Source organism: Poecilia mexicana, unplaced genomic scaffold (assembly GCF_051168715.1).
Source record: "Poecilia mexicana isolate PSO_F unplaced genomic scaffold, ASM5116871v1 scaffold_20, whole genome shotgun sequence".
In the NCBI taxonomy this organism is placed as follows: domain Eukaryota; kingdom Metazoa; phylum Chordata; class Actinopteri; order Cyprinodontiformes; family Poeciliidae; genus Poecilia; species Poecilia mexicana.
Genome location: NW_028263389.1, coordinates 7972311 through 7995975, shown reverse-complemented (window position 1 = coordinate 7995975; position 23665 = coordinate 7972311). Strand labels below are relative to the sequence as shown.

The following is a 23665-nucleotide window of genomic DNA, read 5'->3' as shown; positions in this document are numbered from 1 at the left end:
CTTCTTTGTCCTTACACTCCCACGAGTCACAAAACCATACACATAATACGTGTGTACACAAACAATAACGAAAGCAATAATGCGATGGACAGGCAATGTTGTACTCGGCTTCTAGGTCCTTCAGTTTTAATTACTCCTGCGATTAAATACAAAGATGAGAGAATGCAGTCGAGTCATATGAAGCCAAATATATTGAGGATGAACGGGTCAAACTTGAGAAACGTATGTTAGTAGTTTCTGAATTCATCTTGAGATTATTATTATCAAAAATGAAGGCTTTTATAAAGAAGCACACATGACACAGAAGGAAGTTAATGATAAATATATTCATCAAAATTCAGAATAAAGTACTGAAGAAAACAATTGATACATTGTTAGGATATCGTTAGGACACTTTGTCTTACTTTGTAGAAACATACAAATATACTCGTGTAAAACTGCTTTTATTTTTATGCCACATGTTTAACAAACAAAAAAAATTGGACACATTTTTTTTCTGGCAGTTTATAGTTGTCGATTAAATACCCTTTATTGATCCTGATGTACAATTTTATTAAAATGTCTGAAAATGTTTGCATAGTTAGGAGCCCTGAATGTTTGTTCTGATTCACTGATCGAGCTCCCATTCAAAACTAAACTCAAAAGAACAAAGCATTTCATCTTAATAAAATACGTTTAATTTGAAATCACTACAGTTTGAATTTATATGAATTCTCTGCAATTGAGAATTTTAGTCACTGTGATATTTTTTTTTTCCCTTCCAAGTAATTTACAGGACACACCAAACTCTACGGCAGCTCGAGTAGCACAACGTATGATCCAGAATAAGACTAAAAAACAAGAAAATGGAACTGGAGGGCAAACAGAGTTTGTCCATGTTTATTGTAGCAGAAACCATTAGACGGCTGATCTGCCAATCAGTCTTTGTTACTGAGGCAACGACAGTCCTCTGGCGACTGCAGTCAAACAGTGGTGAGGGGAGGATGGTTAAACAGTGATTAAGGATGGCCATTTAGAAAAGGCTGGAAGACATGGAGACCTTGAAAAGTCAGCCATCCAAAGCACTATTTATGTAATATTGACTGGCCTCCACACGCTTATATATGCCGCGCGCCAACATGAATGTGTTCTGAGACAGAAAAATGCAGAATGAACACAAATTCACTCAACTTTGACTGCTAGCTTAATAGGCTGCAGCAAATGCTCTAATACTTTACATATAAAAGCTGCAACTTGGCTTAGTGAACTATAAACTCCTTTAAAACAAACAAACAAAAAATGCTATCCTAGTGGTAATTGGCAAATGAGGGGAGATTCAGCTGTACTTTCGTTTTATTCAAAGGTTACGCTGAAGGTTGTACAAGTGTTTCTGGTATGACAAAGTAGTGTAAAGACTCTTTGCTTCCCTGACTAAATGATTAATGTTTCAGAATGAAATGCAGAGTTTGTGCATAAAAAAAAAAGCCAACATCTTCAGGGGAGAACTAATAAATACCTTGCTGTCGATCTCGCTGCTCCCCAAGGAGATCTGAATAACGTAGAGCAGAGCATCTGTAAGGCCGTCACACTCTCTCATTCTCCGTCGCGCTTCCTCACCTGCTGAGCTTACATTTCTGAAACACACCAAAAACAAGACATGTAAAAAAAAAAAAAAAGATGAAACAATAAGATTGATCAAATTTTAAATATGATCACAGATTCTTCCTCCCAGCAGCTGTTAGACTCTGTAACCATCACTGCTCCCAGTAAGCTCAAGAATTTACATCCATGCTGGTATTTGCAAAGTTATACTGATTTTGAATAATATTTTTGTTGGAATTTGCACACCTCACTTTTTATTGTCAAATGTTGTGGTCTGTAGTCTTTGGATCGGAGTATGCTACGTTTGATAACTGCAGAGTATTTTATGTTATAATCTTTCCCTCATTACTCTTAATTTTAAAATCTATACATTTTAATACATTTACCTTTGTGTGAACCTACATGTTTTGATATCCTGTCACTTGCTGCTGTTTCACCTGAATGTCCCCACTGTGGGACAAAAAAAGTATATTTCTATTCTGTTATTAAAACTTGTTAAAAGATAGAAAAACAAACATCTCTATCCATACAGGCCTATATCTAAGTTTAAAACACTTGAAGAGAAAAAAAGGGAAAAAGTCACTTAATTCAAAAAGACACACACCATATAATGTTAGAGTAATTTGATAGTTTTACGTATCCTATTATTAGTGGAAGCCTTGCTTTTATGATCTATAGACAACAAAAGATACACAGAGAAACAGACTGGTAACCGCACAATTTGTTTTACTGGTTGATGGTCAGTGAACACACCGTGCCGCACTGACACTCATAGGTATGAAAAATTATTTCTAAGGCAGGATAATTTAAAGGTAGCTATTTTAAGGTGTCTAAAATTGAAGTCAGATGAAGCACAAAATTGCCAGATGTTATTTAAAATGAAATTGTATTTTCTAAGGAAATGTGTCTGCAGGCCATTAATGGTGCCGCGGCAAAGATCCAGGCTTAGGCAGATAACAAGAAGGCAGAATATACTGCAGGAAGGTTGTTCTGTTTGTCCTGCTGAGCTTATCAGGCATGAATGATTTGAAAAGGATGGCAGCCTTCAGGATTTAGGGTAAGGATCTATATTTTCTAGGGAGCGCATACTCCCTAGTATGTGCTCCGTTTAACGTTGCAAATTCTAACCATGCTATTTTCCAACATTAGAAGCTAAAGTTACAATGTAAACTCCTTAACTCCTTTACATCAACTCTGGTGTTACACAAATAGCATGACATTCCCTACTAAATACCCTGCTTTTGTACAGCACATTATCAAGCCAGAGGACTCCAAAGCATACACACATTTCACACACATTTCCAATGGTGAAATGTGTGTATGACACAATGTAGCCACAACTGCATTGGGAAGACTAACAGAAGTCACCACTAGGGGGCAAAGCAAGTGGGGTTTTGAACTGGCAACCCATTGGTTACACAACTAATTCCTACCTGAAATAGTATTTTACATGTAATTCATATAATTTGTTATAATTCTTGAAGATAATTCTGATTGGTCCTATAATTGGCTGGAGAATACTTTCCAAAAATAAAAAAATAAAAATGAAACAACAAAAGTCTCTGGAAATAATGGATATAATTTTTCAGTTTTAGACACATGAAACTAACATGCATTACAATTAATATTTTTGTTGACTTACAAAACCCTGTGCTTCCACAAACCATGCTATACATGACTAAAAAAGTATTACATATGACTGAAGTACTTTCAGGACAGAAGGCATAAAATTTCGAGTCAAACTTCTCACGCCGCAAATATCGTTCTGACAATAACAAAGCAGCAGTGAAACTTTAAAAGAGGAATACATATTTGGTTTTATTTAAGGTGAAAACATCCATTGCACAGGGGAAAAAAAATATGAAAAAAAGACAAGTTCCTTTCACACAACTTGAGCAAAACATGCACTAGAACCGTCTAATAATGTCAGTTTGCAAATCATGCCTTTGGCACCCGTTGAGGAGATCAAAATGTAAGTGACTGTCTTGAAAGAATACTTTGGAGATAAATGACTCCAAGCAATCTGAAAACCTAAATGCCACAGCCACTCAATATACCTCTTCTGCATGGTTTTATGTAGCAGAATCAATTATTGTCAACTCTGCCGCACAGCAAAATCAAACAGCGCAATTCGGTCTTGTAAAATTAAGATAAATGATAAGGTGCCAAGTAATCGCATTTCTACTTTAAGGGTCACAAATCACATCTTCAGATGTACATGTTGGTTAATTATACAGTAAATCAGGGTAATACAGAGCAGCTGAATGCGGATTTGCACCAACTAGTCAGCTATTTCTTAAGTTGAAGACCTGAATGTAGATAAAAGACACCACAGACATCTTAGAGCTTAGCTTCAAATCAAAGAAAACAGTAATTAATTTCCATCTACGCTGCAGACCTCTGCTAAAGCGACGCGCAAGCAACGGAAGGGAATAAACAGAGGAATCATTAACATTTAGTCAGAGGAGTTCAAATATTATTCTCTTAAGATAAAATTTAACAGATCAGATGAGACAATGTGGTGTGAACAAAGAGGCAAATCTGTCATGCTGGCACAATAAAGATCACAGCTGTTTTTGCCAGTCTATGAAATTAGGTTATTCAGAAACTGTGCCGATAAAAAAAAAAAAAACACACAGAGAAGAGAGAAAGAACTCAATTAAAACGTCACGTTCGTGGCTTCCCACTTCCGAGAGAAGGTCAAATTACTTCCCCTCGCTTTGAATGCTAATGGACAACGAAGCATACCATGAAATGGTGCTCAGCAGTAACAAGTGTCTGTCGAGTCGATATTAAACAACAGAACAGTGCAAACACTTCACCTTAGTAAATGTTTAAGCAACAAAGACAGGAGGTGGGTAGACGAGCAAGAAAATGAAGGTATGTGCAGTTTTGTTATGCTGGAGATGTACATGGTAGGTTATCTGTTAAATTATAATCGATGCACAGAAGTGCACTGGTGATGAGACGTAGATATTCAACTCAGGAAGTCGTCCGAAAGACCGAATAGGTAGAGCTCGGTGCTAAAAAGTTAAATAGGGGTATTTCAAACAGAACTGATGCAATTATAAGAAATACTTGAGATAAATTTTAATGCTATTGTGTTCTGCACAAAGCAGCACGCATTTTCAGTTTTATGACCAGCATATCAAATGGAAAAATTGTACTTGTTTCACAAAATATTGGCTAATTGTCTCATTGCAACACTTTTCTTCTTTTTTTTTTTTTCCGAAAACCTTCAATCTTGAAAGACATTTGACCAGAGGACATGGCGCTTGCTGAAGGCAGAGAGTTGTGCCTGGCCACCACAGAGCCCGGGAATGCCTAGAGCCAACTAACACCAGAGCAAGGCTTGTTGATCATGCATCAAAACTCATCTGATTGCAATCTGAAACCACATCATTCATCCATATATAACAAATCCAAATGAGCCTCATCCAACAAAAGAAGCTGGGAGCAGAGGAAACCCTGCAGTCGTTTGTTTGGCGTCCAAATAAATCATGGCTGTTAAGGTGAAACGGTTGGATTGATACCACAGCAGACAACATTAAAGCTAAATGAGACAGGGGAAAAAAGGGCATGCAATGTCATCTAAATACACATACGCAGTACATATTTATGATTCTCATTTTGCCAAATTCCTCATTGAAAATAGAGAAGCACAGGAAGATTTTGCATGGCAAATAAATGTACAATTTAAAAGTCAGACACTTTAAGCTATTGAGCAACAACATATATTGTTTACTTTGATTTGAACTGTCAGTGGGTTAACTTTATTTATAAAGCACAAACAAGTATAGTGCAGCACAGCATGACCAAAAGCTGAAAGGAGTTGGTAAAAACACACTCAGGAGACAAGATTAAAGTAATTCATTGTTTAAAAAAATAAGAAATGTAAAAAATAGAAACAGTCAAGATATTATGAGCAGCACTTATATTAATTGGTCATTTATTCCACCGTTTTTCTGCTGCAACAGAGAAGGCACGATCACCTCTTACTTTTTTTGATTGGACATATAAGAGCAACTGGTTGTTAGACCTAATTGTTCTTATGGGTGTACAGTACTTTAGAAGATTCTTTAAGCATGATGCAACCAAACTATTGTGACCCTAAAAACCAGTAGGTCAATCCTGTTACAATTAAGAAACCACTGGAGAAAAACTATTATTGCAGTTGTTCCTATTTTCAGGTTCCTGTTAACAGGTGAGCAGTAGTATTTTGTACAAGCTGCATCAATCTTTCAATATCCTAGGGAAAAAGATGAGGCTTCAGCTTTGTTGCTGGACAAAGCTCATCTTGACAACTGAACTTGCTTTGTGATTTTAATTAAGCTGTCAAAGAATATGCCAAGATTTCTCACACGGGAGATGTTGTATTGGTATTGGAAAGATCTCATCTCCCAAGTACCAAAACCTCAGTTTTATTATTTTTTAGGTGAAGGAAGCTTGAGTGCCTTTATAAAAGCAAGACAGTCCAATGATGACGTAAAGAGTTGCTTGATTTTTTTTAATGAATGGACAGATAGCATTAAACATAAAATGCTATTGCTTCCACATAGTTGCACAGTTTCCTCTCATTCAAAAAGAAGAAAACTGATGACTGTAGTTCAAACATTACCTAAACATTATATATGGTAGGAACAAAATGATTGTTTTCATAGTTGAGTAAGCAGATGTTCCATGTTCAACCAACATCTACGATAAAAACAATACTGCAACAAACGCACAGAGTGCATGAAGCAAAAAGCTTTTCTTGGTAAAACAGTTTGCATCACATGACTTCACTAACAAAGCTAAAAGCTCTACTAATAACACCACGAAAAGGGTAAACCAATTTTTAGGCAGAATATATATATTTTTTTTTTACCATATATACAAATATATTTGAATGGGTGATTTCAGTCTCTTGGCCTGTGATGATCACAATAGAGTGCATCTTTCTCTTCTTTCTAAAAGGTTGTATAATGCATTTTGTAGCCAACTACACTAGAAACTAAAATGTCCAGTTGAATCATGAACAAAACAGCTTTAGAATACCAGTAATGACAGTCCCAAGAGAACTAGCACTTATTATAAAACAGAACATATAAATGACTGAAACATATTGACATGACTGAACCAAAACAAATATATTAAAATGATAGCATGAAATAAAAAGTCTGGGATTTTGCATAAAAAACATAGTCATTCTTTTGGAAATTAGGGCAACATTCCTGCCAGGCATTCAAATAAAGTTCCAAATTTTTAGATCACATACTTTTGTTTTTCAATTCGAAAAACAGTAGGACTACTTCTTTTACAAACCACGGTGTCAGACTGAACAGAACTGCTCAGTGGTTGATTAGATCCAGCTGCTTACTTCGACTGAATGCGTTTTTGCTGCGTGACCCATAAGCAGTGATTACAATCAGCAGAATAAGGTAATAAGAAATTTATTAAACAGGAGGGATTAGTATGCTGCTCTGGTGGTCTAAAAGGCTAACCTCTTCAAAACTGGCAATGGATTTATGAAATTAATTTCTCAAATTTCAAGATAAGGGTGACTTTGTTTCACTCTGATGAATTTAACTATGGGCGACTTGATTAAGAAAAAAAATCCTAGTGCGCGTATGAGTGTCAGAAAATATTTGACGAGTAACTATTTGTGGCTTCCTTTAACCGTATAGAGTTATTATTTTCAGTGCTTGTGCGGCATTGCATAATTAGTTTAGACAAGCTGGTGTGGGACGAGAGACAACTACAATACGAACAATGAGTCAGAGCACAGCAAGTCAACTGTTACCCAAAAACTGTCCGTCTTTTCTTCCCATTACTTGGCAGAGTATAGCACGCTAACAGACATGCAATTTTGGTTAAGTCCTTCTGTGAGAAGTGAGGTTGACAGCACAAACAAGACAGAGTCTGTGTCCCAAACTTCCCACATCACAGTGACACAAGACGTGTGGGATTACCAGCTATCTCTAAAATACAAACGCCACAACCCCGCTTCTCATTGGTCCGGCTTAGAACTGCTCAAACAGGCTATGATCACAGTTAACCACCCTCCTAGGACTTCTGACAAATGAGCTTCAAGTGTGGAAAACGTTTATTTTTCAGAATATAAAACTGAGGAAAAAAATAATTCTGATTTTGCAAAAGCTGGATTGACAACAGTTGCATATGTTTTTCTATTACACATTTTAACCCTTGTATGTAGAAATGGGGTCCAACTGACCCCACATACGTGAAACCTGTATCATTTGCCATAGTCCTCTACGATTTAACCCGCACGCACAAGGGTTAAATCAAAAAAAGATTTTTTTTTTCCTCATGGATGCATCGACAAATAATGTAAAAGAAAATCGATCAAATTTACTCGTAGCAATTTAGCAAAATGAAACAAAAGACAATGAGATTACGAGTGAATCTGAGACAGATGGCGAGCAGACAATGTCAATCTGACGGCTGTCTCAAACAACTGGTGTGTGGTGGCGCTGTGCGAGTGTCTGACTGTGTGTGTATGTCTCTATGTGAATGAGAGCACAATGGCAACAGAAGGCGAAGACCGGATGACATGCAAATGCATGAAATATATATGTATGTGAAGGAAAGCAATACAGAAACGCAGCCGTTTCTGACCATGCGTCCTGATTGTTCTTCAATAAGAAAAACCACAACTGGCTTAAATGTGAATTTTTGAAAGGAATCCACCTTTGCTGGGTGCATAATATGTACAAAAAACAAAAAACAAAAAATAGCATACAGTGTGTGTAATTCATAAAGAGCAGACTGGGAATCGTCTCTTGCTCGACAAAAAAAAAAAAAAAAAAAAATCCAGCAATCTTAAAAGGGCTTTTTACTGAAAGACATGGAAACCACACAGAATAATGCTCTCTTTTATACTGTGTTCAAACACCTATCTGGCTGAGGACAAACTAGGAGAACACAATTCTGGTGCTCGTAGTGGAAGTGGTCGGTAAATCCTTTCAGTTTAATACAAGGAAAAGGGTTGCGAGAGAAACGGCGAACAAAAGAGCTCTATGACTTTTTAGTTGACTACATTTGCATATAGAAGTCATTGTGAATAAGTCGCCCCCCCAGCCCCCAAGGAGTGACTCAGTTTAATGAGCAGTGTTACCACAACAGCATGCACACACTTCTGAAGGTGTGCAGAAAGTGAGCACACACAGATGCAAACCAGTAATAGGAAACAGTTGACTCACTGTGACTTCCTTCCAGGTGTGCTTTCTGTAGTTAGTGTTTCTAACACTTGAATTTTGCATGTCTGTTTTGACGTGTGTGTGCGTGCGCCACTTAGGGTTGCAGTACATGCGAGCTCAAACACAAACACTAAGGAAAAATAGACAGAGTTATACAGAAACATATGGAGGCATGCCCATGCAATACACAACAGCACAAGCTCTCACAACAAAGCGATAATGAGATAGGTGAGAGGTCTGAAATTGAGCTGGGAAACACAAAGACCTGAACACTGTAGTCTAATGTCACATTAACCCTTTGAAAAGATAGTGAGATGGGATACAACCTCCTTCACCCCCCCTCAGTGTTTACCGCAGCTAAATCCTTCCTTCAATTTTTACCTTCTCCTCTGCTTCCAGTTCATCCTCTCCTTTAACATTTCATCTGTAGCTTCAGAGTGGTGAGCAGTGCAGTGACAGCATCATCTATCTTCCCCCGCATCTTTACGTACCGACACACGGGCACAAAGCTCCTATAAACAATTGTGTGACTTAAGGTGGAACACTCCATGGTAAAAGTAGGAAAAAATCCAATATTATTATTATTATTATTTTAGTCATTGAGGAAAGGTGAGATAAACATCAAACAGGTTGCCAGTCAATGCCAGACAACCATCCACACACACACAGGCACGCACACCTAAAGGCAATATAGTATCCAGAGAAAACTGTATATGAACAGGAGCACATTCAAACACTAAACATACACACACACACACACACACACAATAAAAACAGGCAGGGCAGAGATTTGAACCCAACACTTTCTCTGTGTTAGGTATGTATAAAGAGTTTATTTAACTAAATCTACCTTAATAGGCAATTTTAGGGCCTGACACCAAGACAAAGTTATTCTTTTAGCTGTGAATTAGAGAGCTAATCTCTTAGTGGTGCCATAATTAAAAATGACACACACGGCAGCATGATCACTATGTAATATTTGCAATGAAAAACATCTTATTCCATTAAAAATATCTAAGGTAATTTGAGTTAATGAGTTCAGTTTAGACGTTTATACCAACTGCAGCTCGTGAAACTCATTTAGGTACAAAACTCATTTTCTGTGGCTCACAGACCTCTGTATCTTGTAGTTTTAAAGACTTTCCACTACATTAACTCATGTACATTTATTAATAATGTGTACCTTTGCTTGTAAATAAATTTACTCTGCCATGATTATGTCTTTAATGCATTAAAACTCACATGTTTTCATTGCATGTGAACAAATTATAAACTATAATGGATGCCTTATGACGTTTTAGCAGCGGTAGCGATGCAAATTGCGTCTCTTACCTGAGACAGCCTGTGGCATTGCGCAGCACCTGGGAGGTGTGAAGGTGGAGTTTGCGGTCATCGAGGTGACCAGGGGATGAGTCCCAGTTGGAGTGCGGTATGATGACGCTGTTGGTCAGAACTGCAAGTGCATCTTGGATGATCGGCATCTTCAGGGCGTCGCACGATGACAGGTTCCACAGCACACCTGCATGTAATGTCGTTGAAAATAAAATAGGGATCAGGAAGCGTGTTCTCAATTCTGCAAAAAAAAAAAAAAAAAAAGTTAAATCTGTGCATGATTCTTGAGAAAACTATTGATTTCAAAATATCAATGTCTTGTTTCGTTTGAAAAGAAAAAAGGTATTTCAAAGAAGCAAGATATTACGAAGAATAGAAAATCTTCATTTGTATGCAAGGTTGTACAAGAACAGTAAATGCTTTATCTAGAAACTGCTCTATTCTGATCTATTTAATAATATTGGCTGACTGGATCTAAAAAAGCTAACTTTAAAGGAGCTACAATGAATACATGTTTATTCTGATGCTGGATATTAATGAAGAAAAGAACCAGTTTAATTAACAGTTAAGATCTTACATTTATCCATTAGATTTTTTTTTAAAGTAGATTAGTTGTTGGGACTTGGCTTTACTGCATTTTAGTTTGTCAATTTGACTTTTACTGTGGAATCTCACTGCAAGTTTAAAATGAGAGTTGTCTGCATTACTTACTGCATTTTTCCCTAAAACCCACACATACCACCTAGAAAGCAATGCAGCAGTACCCATCATATGGCTATAACTGCATAAGAAGAGTTATCCAGCCATTTGAATTATGTTATATCATCTAATCGCAAACATTATAGACACACGTGTGCACATTTTCTCATCTACTTGTCAGATGGTGTGCCAGATGCTCTTTGAAGCCAAGTGATAGCCCCTAGTTTCTTTGGACAACTGAGGCACCGTCATATGCAGGAAACTTGCAAACACCATCATCATCTTAAATGTAGTAGTTAAGCTTGATGACTGAACCAATTATTTTTGACCAGGATGAAAGCAGCAGAGAACAGGCACACACATAGCCATGAATCAAAAACTGTGGAATTGGTACACATAGAAAAAAGGGCGATAAGTAGAAAAAATTTAAAGTATGGCAAAAGTAAAAGAGAGGCTGGAGGCGATGAGTGATGGCTATGAGAAAATGTCAACCAGAACAGAGGGGAAAAAAAGCTTGCACCTCTTTATTTGCCATGGCACACTAAAAGAGCCATGTTGCGACTAAAGACTGGTTTGGTGTCAGACACCAGATGTTACAGGGTCAACGTGACATATGTCATTTAGTGTCAGCTACCATTCAAAAGCGGACGGCCCCACACAGAGCTATTTGCCATTATTTGAAACATACTAAAGAATTGTATTTATTCAACTTTTGTTAATGCTGTCAGAGATATAGGGAAAGTGATATTCTCATTAAATCGCTTAAAGCTGGGACAATTAAAATGTAAACAAAGCATACCACTTTAAGTCTGGTTGTCTAAAATGTAAGCAATGCTGAAAGGTTCTTATTGAAGCTGTTGTTGTTAAAGGGCCCATAGAGACTATTTGATGACAGTTTACTCCAACAAGTCATCTGCTTGCCATCACAACAGGCACCAGAGATCTTCAAGCCACTGTGTCTGCATTGGAGGTTCTGACCAAGGTCCATCTGGATTCTACAAGAGTTTACCAAGTCTACTGTGGAGCCTCCCCCACTACCAGATGCTACTTACCATCAGGTAGTGATCACTTGACAGCTCTGATGCAGGTCTGACTACATAAAAGCAAAATCTTTATCGACCTTTGACCCAAGGTGACTTGTTACCAAGTACACCTATTGGAAATATTTTTCTTCTCCCCCTTTTTGAGACATGGCATGCCTTGAATAGAAGAACCTCCTGTAGAAGAAACAGGAAGGTTGCTACTACTAATCACACCCTTCCAGGTCGCTCCAATTTTGGCTACACTGGCACTGACGTTCTCTATGAGCACAATGAAAACCCCAGATTCAGGACACTACCCGAAGACTCCAAGATCTAATCTGGCTTCCAGTGCATAAGCATAGACAACAATCAGAACCGTATCTCTTGCACTTTCAGAACCCCAAAGATAAAACCCCTGACATCGATGTCCCTTCTCAAAAGTGTTAGGCCCTTGTGGAGGGGGCTTCCTGTAGCTTTGTAAGGCTGGGCCGGATCAAGCTCCAGGATTCAAAGCTTGACCACCAGGTCCAAAATAATCCAGCTATTTCTCAATGTGAAACCAAAATTACACTTTATATTTTGAGACGCAAAATCTGAACCACAGATTTCCAAACTAACTTTAAAGGCTTAAAGCATTTTAACATATGTAAAAATTACACTACATAACAAGAGGGAGAGATCTGTTAAAAAATCTTTGACACCGTATATTTTTCTCTCATGCACAGCACCCTCTACATTCTACAATGGCCATCAGGCTGTCTGACCGAAGAGAGTGAGTGATTTCCTTTGTTTGTTCTGACAGGCTCTAGACAGTGTGGAGGTGGATGCTGTATAAGCGAACATAGTTTCCAGTCCGCTCATACTTGGCTTAAGGTTTACATTTTAACAAAATGACAAGAGTTCCTTGGTAAAAGTCTTGCTTTGAATTAGTCAGGACTCACACTTCAGCTGAGTAAAGTTTATCTAGAGTTTAGTGTTTTATTGTCAATCAGTAAATAACCAATAGTTCTTCTGGGTAACAAACTGCATAAGTTTTATAAAAGTGGATGTCCCAAACTTGGACGATCAAAACCAATAGGAGTTGTGCTCATCAATATCTTTATACTTGATGAATGTAAATGAATACCAAAAAAAAAAATAAAAAAATAAAAAAATAAAAATTCACATTGCATTAGTGAACTAGGCTTTGGTTTCTATTTCACAATTAGGTGGAGAATTTAAAGCATCGTCAGATCTCTTTTTGAAAGGAGACAAAATTCAAAAGTGGAGAAGATAAGGCAAATAATCAGCTAAATGTTTTAAAGAACATTAAAAGCAAAGAGAAAATCTATGAGGAAAAAAGGAAAAGAGATTACTGGAAGCAAACAGCAAAAACGTATCTTTGTGTGAGACATTGGGAGGACAAGAGAAACCGGGTGATAACGCTGTGACCTTGTCAGTTGTTAGACAGCAATCAAGTGCTTGTGCAGAGGGTTTATCTGTGAGATGACGGCTGCAGCATTTGTCTTTTCTGTTTCTATTAAGCCTTGTTGTTTTGCTGTTCGTCTCTTTGCCTGCCAACAACTTGGTCTTTTCAATCTAATGCAAAAAAAAAAAGTATATATATGCAAACATACACAGATTCAGCAGGACATTTAACAACCTCGGTTATATTGTGTCTCTTCCTGTCCATCTGTTTCTCTGATGGTTTCTGTGTAGGGCAATTTGTCAAGTGCTGATTAGGGTATGATTGCAATCACATTAAGACTGTGATGCCTTTGATTAGCAAGAGCAAGAATCCTGACTCCTGCCTTGGGTTGGGTTTCTCTACCTGCACAAATATGAACACATTTGTATGTACTTGTACAAGACACGATTCACAAATACAAGAGGAAGGGGTTCTGGTTTGAATTATTTTGGAAATCTCTCCCCTCCACCCAAAACAACCATATGTAATTTGTAGAACAAAGCTCAGTTTCTTTCTGAGACAAGATCAATGCGCCTGCCATGAGGTGATATTCGACAATTGTGAGGCTGACATATGCCCACCAACTCTCTCGCACACTTTCCTGTTCCAGAAACATAAATCTGTAATGCTCTGCTAAACTGCGTGTCCTTCAGGATATAAAATGTTGTGAATTAAACTCAATGACATCATACTCAAGCCTTTGTGCCAGTGCATTTGTCTTTAGAGCTTAATGCCCCTCCTATGAATAGTTGTCTTCATATACTTGACAGTTTCCTAGGAACAGGGTGGTTTGGGGAAAAGGGGAGATGATTGCATGAATTCATGAATAAATGAGAGTATGACTTGCAAAGGGGAGAGTGAGACCTGTTAGTCCTCTAGTGGCTATGTTTTATTAAACAGCTTTCATCTTTTCAGCTCAGTAAGAATTACTTAGCCATCGGGTCAGGACCCGGTGATGAGTAAAGCCACAGACGACATATTAGACAATCAATGTAAAAAAAAAAAAAAAAAAAAAAAACTATGAATATGGAGAAAAAAGGAAACCAACGGTCAACAATTTTGTTCTGGTGAGAAACTGACTTTACCTAAATTTAAACCAATTTTCCTCCAGGAGGTAGGCTGATTTACAAATCCCACTAGGAGAAATATTGCTTTGGAAACAGTTTTTAACAGCACGTAATGTTTGCTACCAGGTCATTCCTGCATAATGTGTCCAGAAGAGTATTGTTCAATAGAAACAGAACTTCTCCCCCCCGCCCCCACGACTGTCATTATAACCTCTTTCACTCAACATTTCCGTCCTAAAGCCACAGAGCAAACCTTGTTTTAAGATAACAAATTACCAATGAAGCTAGCTATGCTGGCATCACAAAACCCAAAGGACTTCTTGAGTAGCACTAGCATGGTCAGAATAGGATGAATCACATCAGTGTGTAATCTATTTTTAAGCGCCACAACTGCTTAAGCTGTTCTGCCTTTGGCCTCTTCATTGTCCCATGCAACTTGTTTTGATAATAAATATTAAAGACTTCGTTTAGCCAGTGTGTTCCCATTAAGATACAACATCTGTTCTTCCAGGGAGTCCTGTCTTGTCTAAGTTAGCCGTTGCAAGGCTATCATCACCTCATCTGCACTTGGAGATGTGACAGCAGTGGGTTTGGTTAAACCCCCCGACCCCTTTAGGTACCTCGTTCCTCTTACAAAACTTGCAGAGATGGACAGAAGGTGTTTTGCAACATCTTTAAATGACTACGACTAAATTTTGTGTTTGGTGTTAAAATCAGTAAATTGAAGACTTAATCTTTAGCGTACACTGACAGAAATACGAGTGTGTTCAAATGAATTTGAATATCCTTGAACAGCTAAATTTGTTCACATTGTGTGTAAAACTGGTCAAGACACATAGGAAACCTTTAATGGTAATCAAAGGTTTCTGTACCAAATATTAAGTTCTATTTTTTATATTGGGTTAAGTATTTATTCCATGCAATGAAATACAAGTAAGTTTTTTTTTCTTTAAAATTACACAATGTTATTTACTGAACTTTTGGGATGATTATGTCTCATAGCTGAGGAAAATTACAAACCTCTCTTCTTGGTAAGTGGGTAAACTTATCAAATACTTATGTTCTCCATTGTATTCAAGTTATATTTACAAATGACCTAACTTTTTATTAATTTTCTATCTTAAAAAAATGTGCTGTTGTGCATTCCTGTACTTGTGTTTTGAAAAGGAAGCATTTATTCCCATTTAACAGATTCCTGAAGAAATGCTACTTTGAGTGCTGCACTAAAAATCTCAAAATGCTTTTACATGACAGATGCCACTTCATCACACTTGATATATGAATTATCTCGAAAGTGTAATCGTCTGTTTTAAGTCGGTCAGAAGTCCCAACATCTAACTCTGTTTCACTATTTTGTTTGACATTTTATAAAAGGTCAAATCAATGTTAAAATAACATAATTCACAGCAGCAAAGTCATAGGATACATTTGGTTTTATGGAAGCACAAATGTATTTTCTTAGTTTGAGGTAAAAGGACGTGATGGGATCAAAGTGTTGAAAAGAAATACAATTTACTCTAAAGTGGTAGTTGTGTGTTGAGGAAGTGGGGATTGCTACTCAATGCAAACATTTAGGAGCATATATATAGCAGTAGCAAATGCAGCCAAGGTCCACTGCATCAAGGTGAGACGAGGAGTTGGGATAGCATCTCCTACTGACACAGAAAGCCTTTGCATCTGACAGGCCCGGAAGCCTTGGCCCCATGCTATCTATCTCACACCGAGACCCAGGGAGCCAATAAAGGGTAAACTGTTACAGAAAGGTTTTCCTGGTTGACGTAAAAAAAAAAAAAAGAAAAAAAAATATGCCCTTTTCTATTTTCTTAGACTTAAAAATGTACTTAAATCACACAGAAGGGAGCAAGAACACTGAAGTAACAGCATCACTCAAGTAATGAGGAGGAGTTTTCGTCTCAAAAACAATCGCTTCTATAAGAGACCATTACATAAGGACCATGTCTGTTAGTGTCATTTTAGTAAACGCTATGGTCTCAATGAACCTTTGAGAGTCCCTTCAATGGCTTACCATTAAGTCATTTAACTGACCACTAGTACTGAAGGTCAAACATTGAGCGCAATGTAATCTGGTAAAGTCATGCCTTTAATGCCTTCTTGCTATAAAAACACAGAAAAGCAAGCATGAGCTGATCTTTATAGTTCTCATTTACTCTTTATTCACACACTTGGATGATTTCTGTAGCGCTTTAAAGGACTTTGTATAGATTTACATTGGCATAAAAAGTCACACCGCTACATAAATTTGGCCTAATGACACAAATTGCACACTTAAACATAGACAATAAAGTACTTCAGCCAAACATTCCACTAGTTCAAATGATTTTCTGTTGGCCATTTAAGGACCTTTTCTTAATAATAATTTGTAAAATGTCTTTTTTCTGACTCGACCAATTAAGACTATTTCAGCCTCGGCTTTTAGATCTTACTTCTAATGCCTCTACAGTCTGTGCCTAAAACTGAAATAGTCAACATAATGCGAGAACTGTGGAGCATCTCTGTAGGAAATTGAGCATATTTTAATAAAACCACCACTGAATGGGAAGAAATTTGTCTACAGTCAAAGCGGCATCACGCAGAAATGATAGAATTAAATCCTTGCGCACATTGTCTCCATAATGATCTGTAAGAAATTAAAACACAAATGAAATGAAATTACAGCAGCGGTTTTGAGAGGTGAATCGCAGCACCGGCGCGGCGTTAAATGAAGACAGTCTTTGAAATATGGCGGTGCCTGGCACAGAAGCGTGCAAAATATGAGGCTCAATGCTAAGCACCAGAATAAACAGACAGCAGAACATGTGTGACAAAGAATCACACTGCCTGCAGCAGGGGCAAACTGGACAGATAAGGGCAGAGACAGGAAGAGCCAGAAAGAAGGGAAGATCAAATTTCATAGTGTGTGTCTGGTTGAGCGAGATGACGATGGCTATTTATAAAAACATCATCTAATGTGACCTGTAGTAAATTTCACCTGGTTTTAGACCAAAATGCAAATACCACACACTGAAGCGCTTCTACTCCCAAGCTATTTTTGGGACATTCGCCTCTCCATAATTTCAATGAATTTTCCTCAAGAGGCAAAATCTACTGGGTGCTATCCCTAACATATCACTAATATATAGAGCACGGGAGGCTCATACTTTTCCAAAGCGGCCACATAAAATCTGAATATTAGACAACCACTGTCTTTTCTAGCAAAACTGTTGTTTGCAAATGTCGCTTGATTTATGGGCATACCAGGAATGTGCTATATTATATTATATAATTGCTTAGCAGTTTTTCAAAGACGAACATCATTATCTAAATGTGCATCCAGTGTTTTTTTGTTTTTATCTGCATTACTAGAGTTAGGACACTCATTCAGTGAATCCATTCACATCGACAGTAAAGGCCAGATCTGCCATCCACTATTCATTACAGAGCTCAGGGATTTCCTTGAACTTTTGTCACCATGTTCAATGTCTTGTTCTTAAAACATCAAAACAAACTGTATGTGATTCAGCAAAAACGCTCTGATGAAATTAACTGTTTTACTTACATCAACAAAATGGCTAATTTGTATCAATGACTTGCACAACATCTCCTGATCAATGATGCTAGTTTCTGTTCTGCATTCATTTACTTGAGTCCACTTCAAAAGGCCAACATTTTTCCCCGTCGGATTTGGACAGCCCATTTGTACATCTGCCAGCTTGTCGCGCTTTAGTCCGAGTGTCTCCACGGACGCATTCTAGTCTGTGAACAAATCACTCCCTGTCGTAGTGTCGTGCATTGGCTGCATATCTGCAAGCTCCTCCGTCATCTCGCAGTCTTCCGTTAATCCACAGACAAAAATAAGTAAGTGGGCAGTGTCGTAGACATCGCAACTCTCATCCAGAACCAAGAAAAACATTTCAAAATTGTCTGTTTTCTTTTTGCAGCTGAAACACCAAGTTCCTTGCAGCGTTCTTGATGTCGTTACAATGCCTAGACAGAGAGAGTTAGACACGTTTGCAAACTCGCTTCGTTTCTCAGGGTAAATTAGCGCTGCTGACTCCTTCAAACTCCCAATCATAGAATGACTTACAATATCAAGCCTGTCCTGACTGCTGCATCCCTTAGAGAGTGCAGTATTGGAAACAAACAAAAAAAGTCTGTCGCTTTCCAAGTTCAGCCAGATGTCTTGTGATACTTCTCTCCGCAGAATAAGAATCAGCCCGATTCTTATACTGCTTTTGTGTTCAAAATCATAATCATGGCGGTTACAACTCTAGCCCTAAAACACCACTAAAAATATGTATATATTCTGTACACACAAAGTACACAGCTTCGTGGCCGAATTCAGAAAAAAACATTTAGAAGTTTATGCCTTGCTAGAGACTCTGCATTGAATGCCAGTTTTTTTTTCTCCTTTACTCTTAGGTGACATATCTAAGTGCTCAGACCTCATTTCTTGAAAGCCGTTAACCACATTTGCAAAGGCACGCAAGTGTAGAGATGACGTTAAGAAAGCAATGATGACCTCCAAACTAAAAGCCATATCATTGCATTTCATGCGCTTATAATAAAGTAATGGCATTTACGCTCCTTTCATAAAAGCTTTTAAAAGACAAGTCACTTCCTCTATTTTGTAGTTGCCTGCTGCATTACTCAAAAACAGTCAATTTTTCGTTTACTCTGGCTCTCTCTGAAGTCCATCGCCCTCTCTCAGCAAGTGACCGGGGGGATTCCTCTAAGGATGTTTAAGTATGCATGTGTCTGCTTGATCAGCTTTGTCCCATTGCGGATACAGCGGGGTTGAAGGTCAAAGTGAAGATGAAGGGCATCTTTTAGCTTCATTTACGTACGAGTGTGTGAACGCCTTGGGTGGATTTATGGCATCCGAAACATTGTCTTTTACTGAATGGCTGCACTCGTCCTTTATCTCCGGGAATGTCCTAGTCTATGAGCTACACGTGTCTTTCTTATCTTTGGCCTAGCCTGGTGTCAGGTGACACAAAATGCAAAGAGGGAAACAATGGTTGTACAAGTGCAAAAACACAGCACCAGCACAAAGGAATACACACAAACGGAGACAATAGTGGAAAATGTGATAAAGGAAGAACACGAAACATAAGTACAGACAACGAGAAATTAGAGAGAAGATGTTGTAAGTAACAGGGAGTGGAATAATAATAGGTTAGCTTTATTCTTTTGTTATGGCCTCACCAGCAGGATGTGATTATAAGAAATTCTGAAGTGCTTATACATGCAACAGCAAATCACTCACTCAAATATCACCTCAATGTGAATTCTCACATGTTTATTGGCAAGGCATTAGAAACAAACTGTTAGGTTTTAGAAGATTACCTCCTGTGACAAATACTGTACAAAACTCAGACATGGAAAACAGGGTTTTAGGTTATTGTGAACATTTGTTTATGCATGAAAAAGAATGTAGCTACTGACTTTCCGAAACTATAAAGATTACAAAAGAAGAAAAAAAAAAAAGAGGGAAACTAAAAAAATAAATAAATAAATCTCAAAGAAATCTAAAAATAACACTGAGCTATCCGAGGTCATGCAATCTCTGTGTGGGAGTCTAAATGTATTCTATACACCTTTTGCTTGCACATATTTCTTGGAGCATTAAGATTAGTTAATATATGTGTGTTTGTGTTTCTGAGTTTGTGTGTGTGGGTGTGTATTCCAACCAGATAACTTTCCTTACCCTCAGGGTTAAAACATGATTGGCCAGTAAATGTCAGACTCCGTACTTGCTGGTAAAATCTTGAATTTGAGGATGGCAAAGTTATATTTTTAAAGCAAAATGAAGTCCTTTAAAAATAACATAACGAGCGCAGAAAAACAAAAATAAATGTTCTGTGTCTCAAAAACATTAATGATCAAATAATTAAAAAAAAGGGAGGATGCATACCAGACCATAAAGGAAGAACTACCTTCCCTAACATTTCAGTTACTTTATTAACATTCTTGCTTGAAAACTAACCTTTTTTTTTTTTAAACAGATCCTCGGGTTCATTGCCAAATTGTTTATAAGCTTCAGTGATCAAGTTCTATAACCTTGGTTTCTTTTAAGTAAAGACCAAACTTTTCTGAAGTATTTTAATTCTGTTAAAGATTAATGGAATTAATTCCTCGTAGAAATAATTCATTTTCAAAAGTTATCAATTACCGTCAAGGATTTATCAAGTAAGCAATATATACAAGTAATGGGATTACATTTATATAAAGATGCATGTCTTTTACTAGCAGGGTTTCCCCCAGTGTATTATAAGCCTGGCGCCATGCCAGGCTTATAATACCCACCATGCTTTACTAGCCCCACCGCCAGGCTAAGCGTTGCTTGTTTACATTTCTAGGAAAATAAAAAAATAAATAAAAATCGAATCGTTTTCTTTTTTTTTTTAAACCCAATCACACAGCTGGCGCCTCTGCGCTGTGCCTCAGCGTGGATCGCACGCATCTCCTTTCACTCAAACTGGACTCAGGCTGACCTGTATGGATATTCACATAAACTTACTGTCAGGAATTATGATCCTTTGGAGAACTCTAGGTAAGAATTTAAAACCCGCTGCGTTAGCTCTGATTGCGCAGCTCAATGTGAACCGCAGGAATAACTTGTAGCGAATTCAGAGGTGCGCGTTGTGGAGCGGTGAGAATAATTTATTTTTGTGAACGAACAATTATATGCGGCTTTAACGCTCTCCTCGGAGTCACGCATCACGCTTATTTTATATTATTTTATTATTATTTTTAGTATTATTTTTCTGGTTACACAATGCATCAAGCCACATCAAATGCGTCATCTACTTAGAGTTAATGCGAGCGGCCGCACGGAGATCTGAGAAACTCGTCCCATAAACTCGACCAACCAGAATAGTTTCTGTGACGCTTATTAAAAACTCAACAGACACGAAATGAAAGAGCTTCTAAAGCCACATTGGCAGCATTGAATTAAATCTCCCGTTTGTTGCGCATCTCTGCATAGTGCAGCAGATTACCTCATCATGCAGGGTCGGTCCAAGGCTGTATGGGGCCTTGAGCAGAATCTGACTTAGGGGCCCCTTTTGTTGCTAATAATATCAGCACCTCTAACAGCTTCTGTGTTAGATTTAGTGAAATATGGGAGAAGGGAGTAGTTTAATTGGCCAGCCTAAAAAGCAACAAGTTATAATTGCAGTGGTGCCAACCATTGCTTGACTAGGAGGTTGTGCCTGCGGTCAAAATTAACAGGTACAGTAAGGATTCAAGTTAATATAGAGTACTTAGCAAATCCACACATCTGCATGCAGTTTATTTTCAGACACTCGCATGAAAATACCAATGGGTTAATAGAAAGCTGAAAAGTCTAACACACACACGCACACACCCACGCACACACGCACACACACACACACACACACACACACACACACACACACACACACACACACACACACACACACACACACACACACACACACACACACATACACACACACACACACACACACACACACACAATTATATCCTCTCCTAAGGCTGCTGTCATTCTGGAGTATACCTAGCACCAGTGCCAGGAGGTGAAAAACAAGTTAATTGCAAACACTGTACCTGTTACAAGCTCTCTGATTTCCACATCCCCAGTCTTCCTAAGCAGACGGACCAAAGCAGGAATCCCCCCACAGTTCTTCAGGGTCACTTTGTTCTCATCATTGGCTTTGCCATATACCAGATTCCTTAATGCTCCACAAGCGCTCCGGTGGACTTCACTCATCCTGTGATCCAGCAGATCAACCAGCAGCTGGATGCCTCCCTGTCTACGGATCTGAGATTGAAAGACAGATTCAGTTAAAATTCATTATTTTTTTTATTATTTTTTTTGTCACAAACGATTAAAAATAACCAATAAATGGAAGTCACCATTTATTGGTGAAGATAACAGATAAGATAATTTATGTCCAACAAATATACATAAATTTGAAATCTAGCAAGAAAATTCCATGTAAATACATCCTTGAATGCACAAAGCACATAGCCAAAAAAAAACAAGAGGTTAATCACGAAAGCCCAAGTTTCATAAACAAACAAAGACATTTAAATCTGAAAACAGAATTCAAAAAGAATATTTAGCAGCATTGGTGGAAGTAAAACATTTTCTCGTTTAAAAAAAATACAACTGAATTAATAAAATCAATATTTCCACACAAAGGTACAGTTTTCTAATGAATGACCTTAATTAAAACAATGATATGAAAGGATATGAAAAAGTCTTTATAGACATGAGTGGCTTTCTTATGCATTAATCAATTATATAATTTCTGAAGTGAGAGTCTTATTTAGCCAGTAGTTTCACTGCCCTGACTGATCACCTGATTCAGTGCCTTTTGATGTTTAACATAAATATTGCTCCACCGAGACGTTATTTAACATACCTATAATAAATTTCTACCGTGTTTACTGTTATTAAAGCTTCTCAAATCCCTCAAAAGAGAGTTGTTACCTAAACTTTTCATCTGTGTAATCTGCATGGAATTCTAAGAAAGTCTACTATCTACAATGGCACCAACATTTTCTATAATCATTGTCTTTGACACAAACGTACACTGGCCCAATCAAAGACGGGCCAATTTCAAAGCATTAGATACAGCTATAATGCAAAGACATATTTCTTTAAAGTTGTTTTTGATATAGATCAGTACTCTGTAAGATTGGGGACCGAAACTGCAACATTTGTTACATTTTTAGGTAGTGTGACATTTGCTTTCACGTTGCACTGTGATAAACAAACTAAACCCTTTGAGCAACCTGTTTAGCGCCTCGCTTGTGACAGCACTGCCCCAAGAACCACTGCAGAAAACAAACACAAAAAAACCTCTGAATAAGACCATGAGCACGACTTCCTTCTTTCTGAAATGTAAACAAACGTGGAGTGGTGTCAGATTTGAGAGGAAGGTAGTGGTAAAAAGTGTGCATATCCCTTTTAGTAAACAGAGTCCACAGAGCTATCTATAGAATTGCGTGTGTGTTTGCTTGTGTGTGAGCGTGCGCAGGTGTGTGTGTGCATATATGTGTGTAATTAGCCTCCAGTATCTGCCACTCTCGCCAATCAGATTAACAACCCAATGTGGGCTAATTAAACATAACATGACACAGCTAATAGCTTTGCCTTGACAAAACTAACACTTAATTACACTGATGAAGGAAGGAAAAGGAGTTTTGATTTAGTAAAATAAAAATCAGAATCCTTTTCCTTTTTTTTTTTTTTTTTTGATTATTTGACTCCAAATATCGTCTCAATTTATTAGATTTCTTCACATAATTGTAGATGTCCTGAAT

At 37.7% G+C, this 23665-nt stretch overlaps 1 protein-coding gene across 1 annotated transcript in view; it reads right to left on the bottom strand.

The window, feature by feature from the left end:
• LOC106904022 (catenin delta-2-like) overlaps nt 1-23665 on the bottom strand; it is a 192818-nt gene that overhangs the window by 44974 nt on the left and 124179 nt on the right. Inside the window, exons 14-16 of the mRNA XM_088001444.1 lie at nt 21941-22154; nt 10113-10299; nt 1496-1613 (exon numbers count right to left, since the gene is read on the bottom strand). Of these exons, the coding sequence (XP_087857570.1) occupies nt 1496-1613; nt 10113-10299; nt 21941-22154 (519 nt within the window). The remainder of the gene's footprint in view (nt 1-1495; nt 1614-10112; nt 10300-21940; nt 22155-23665) is intronic.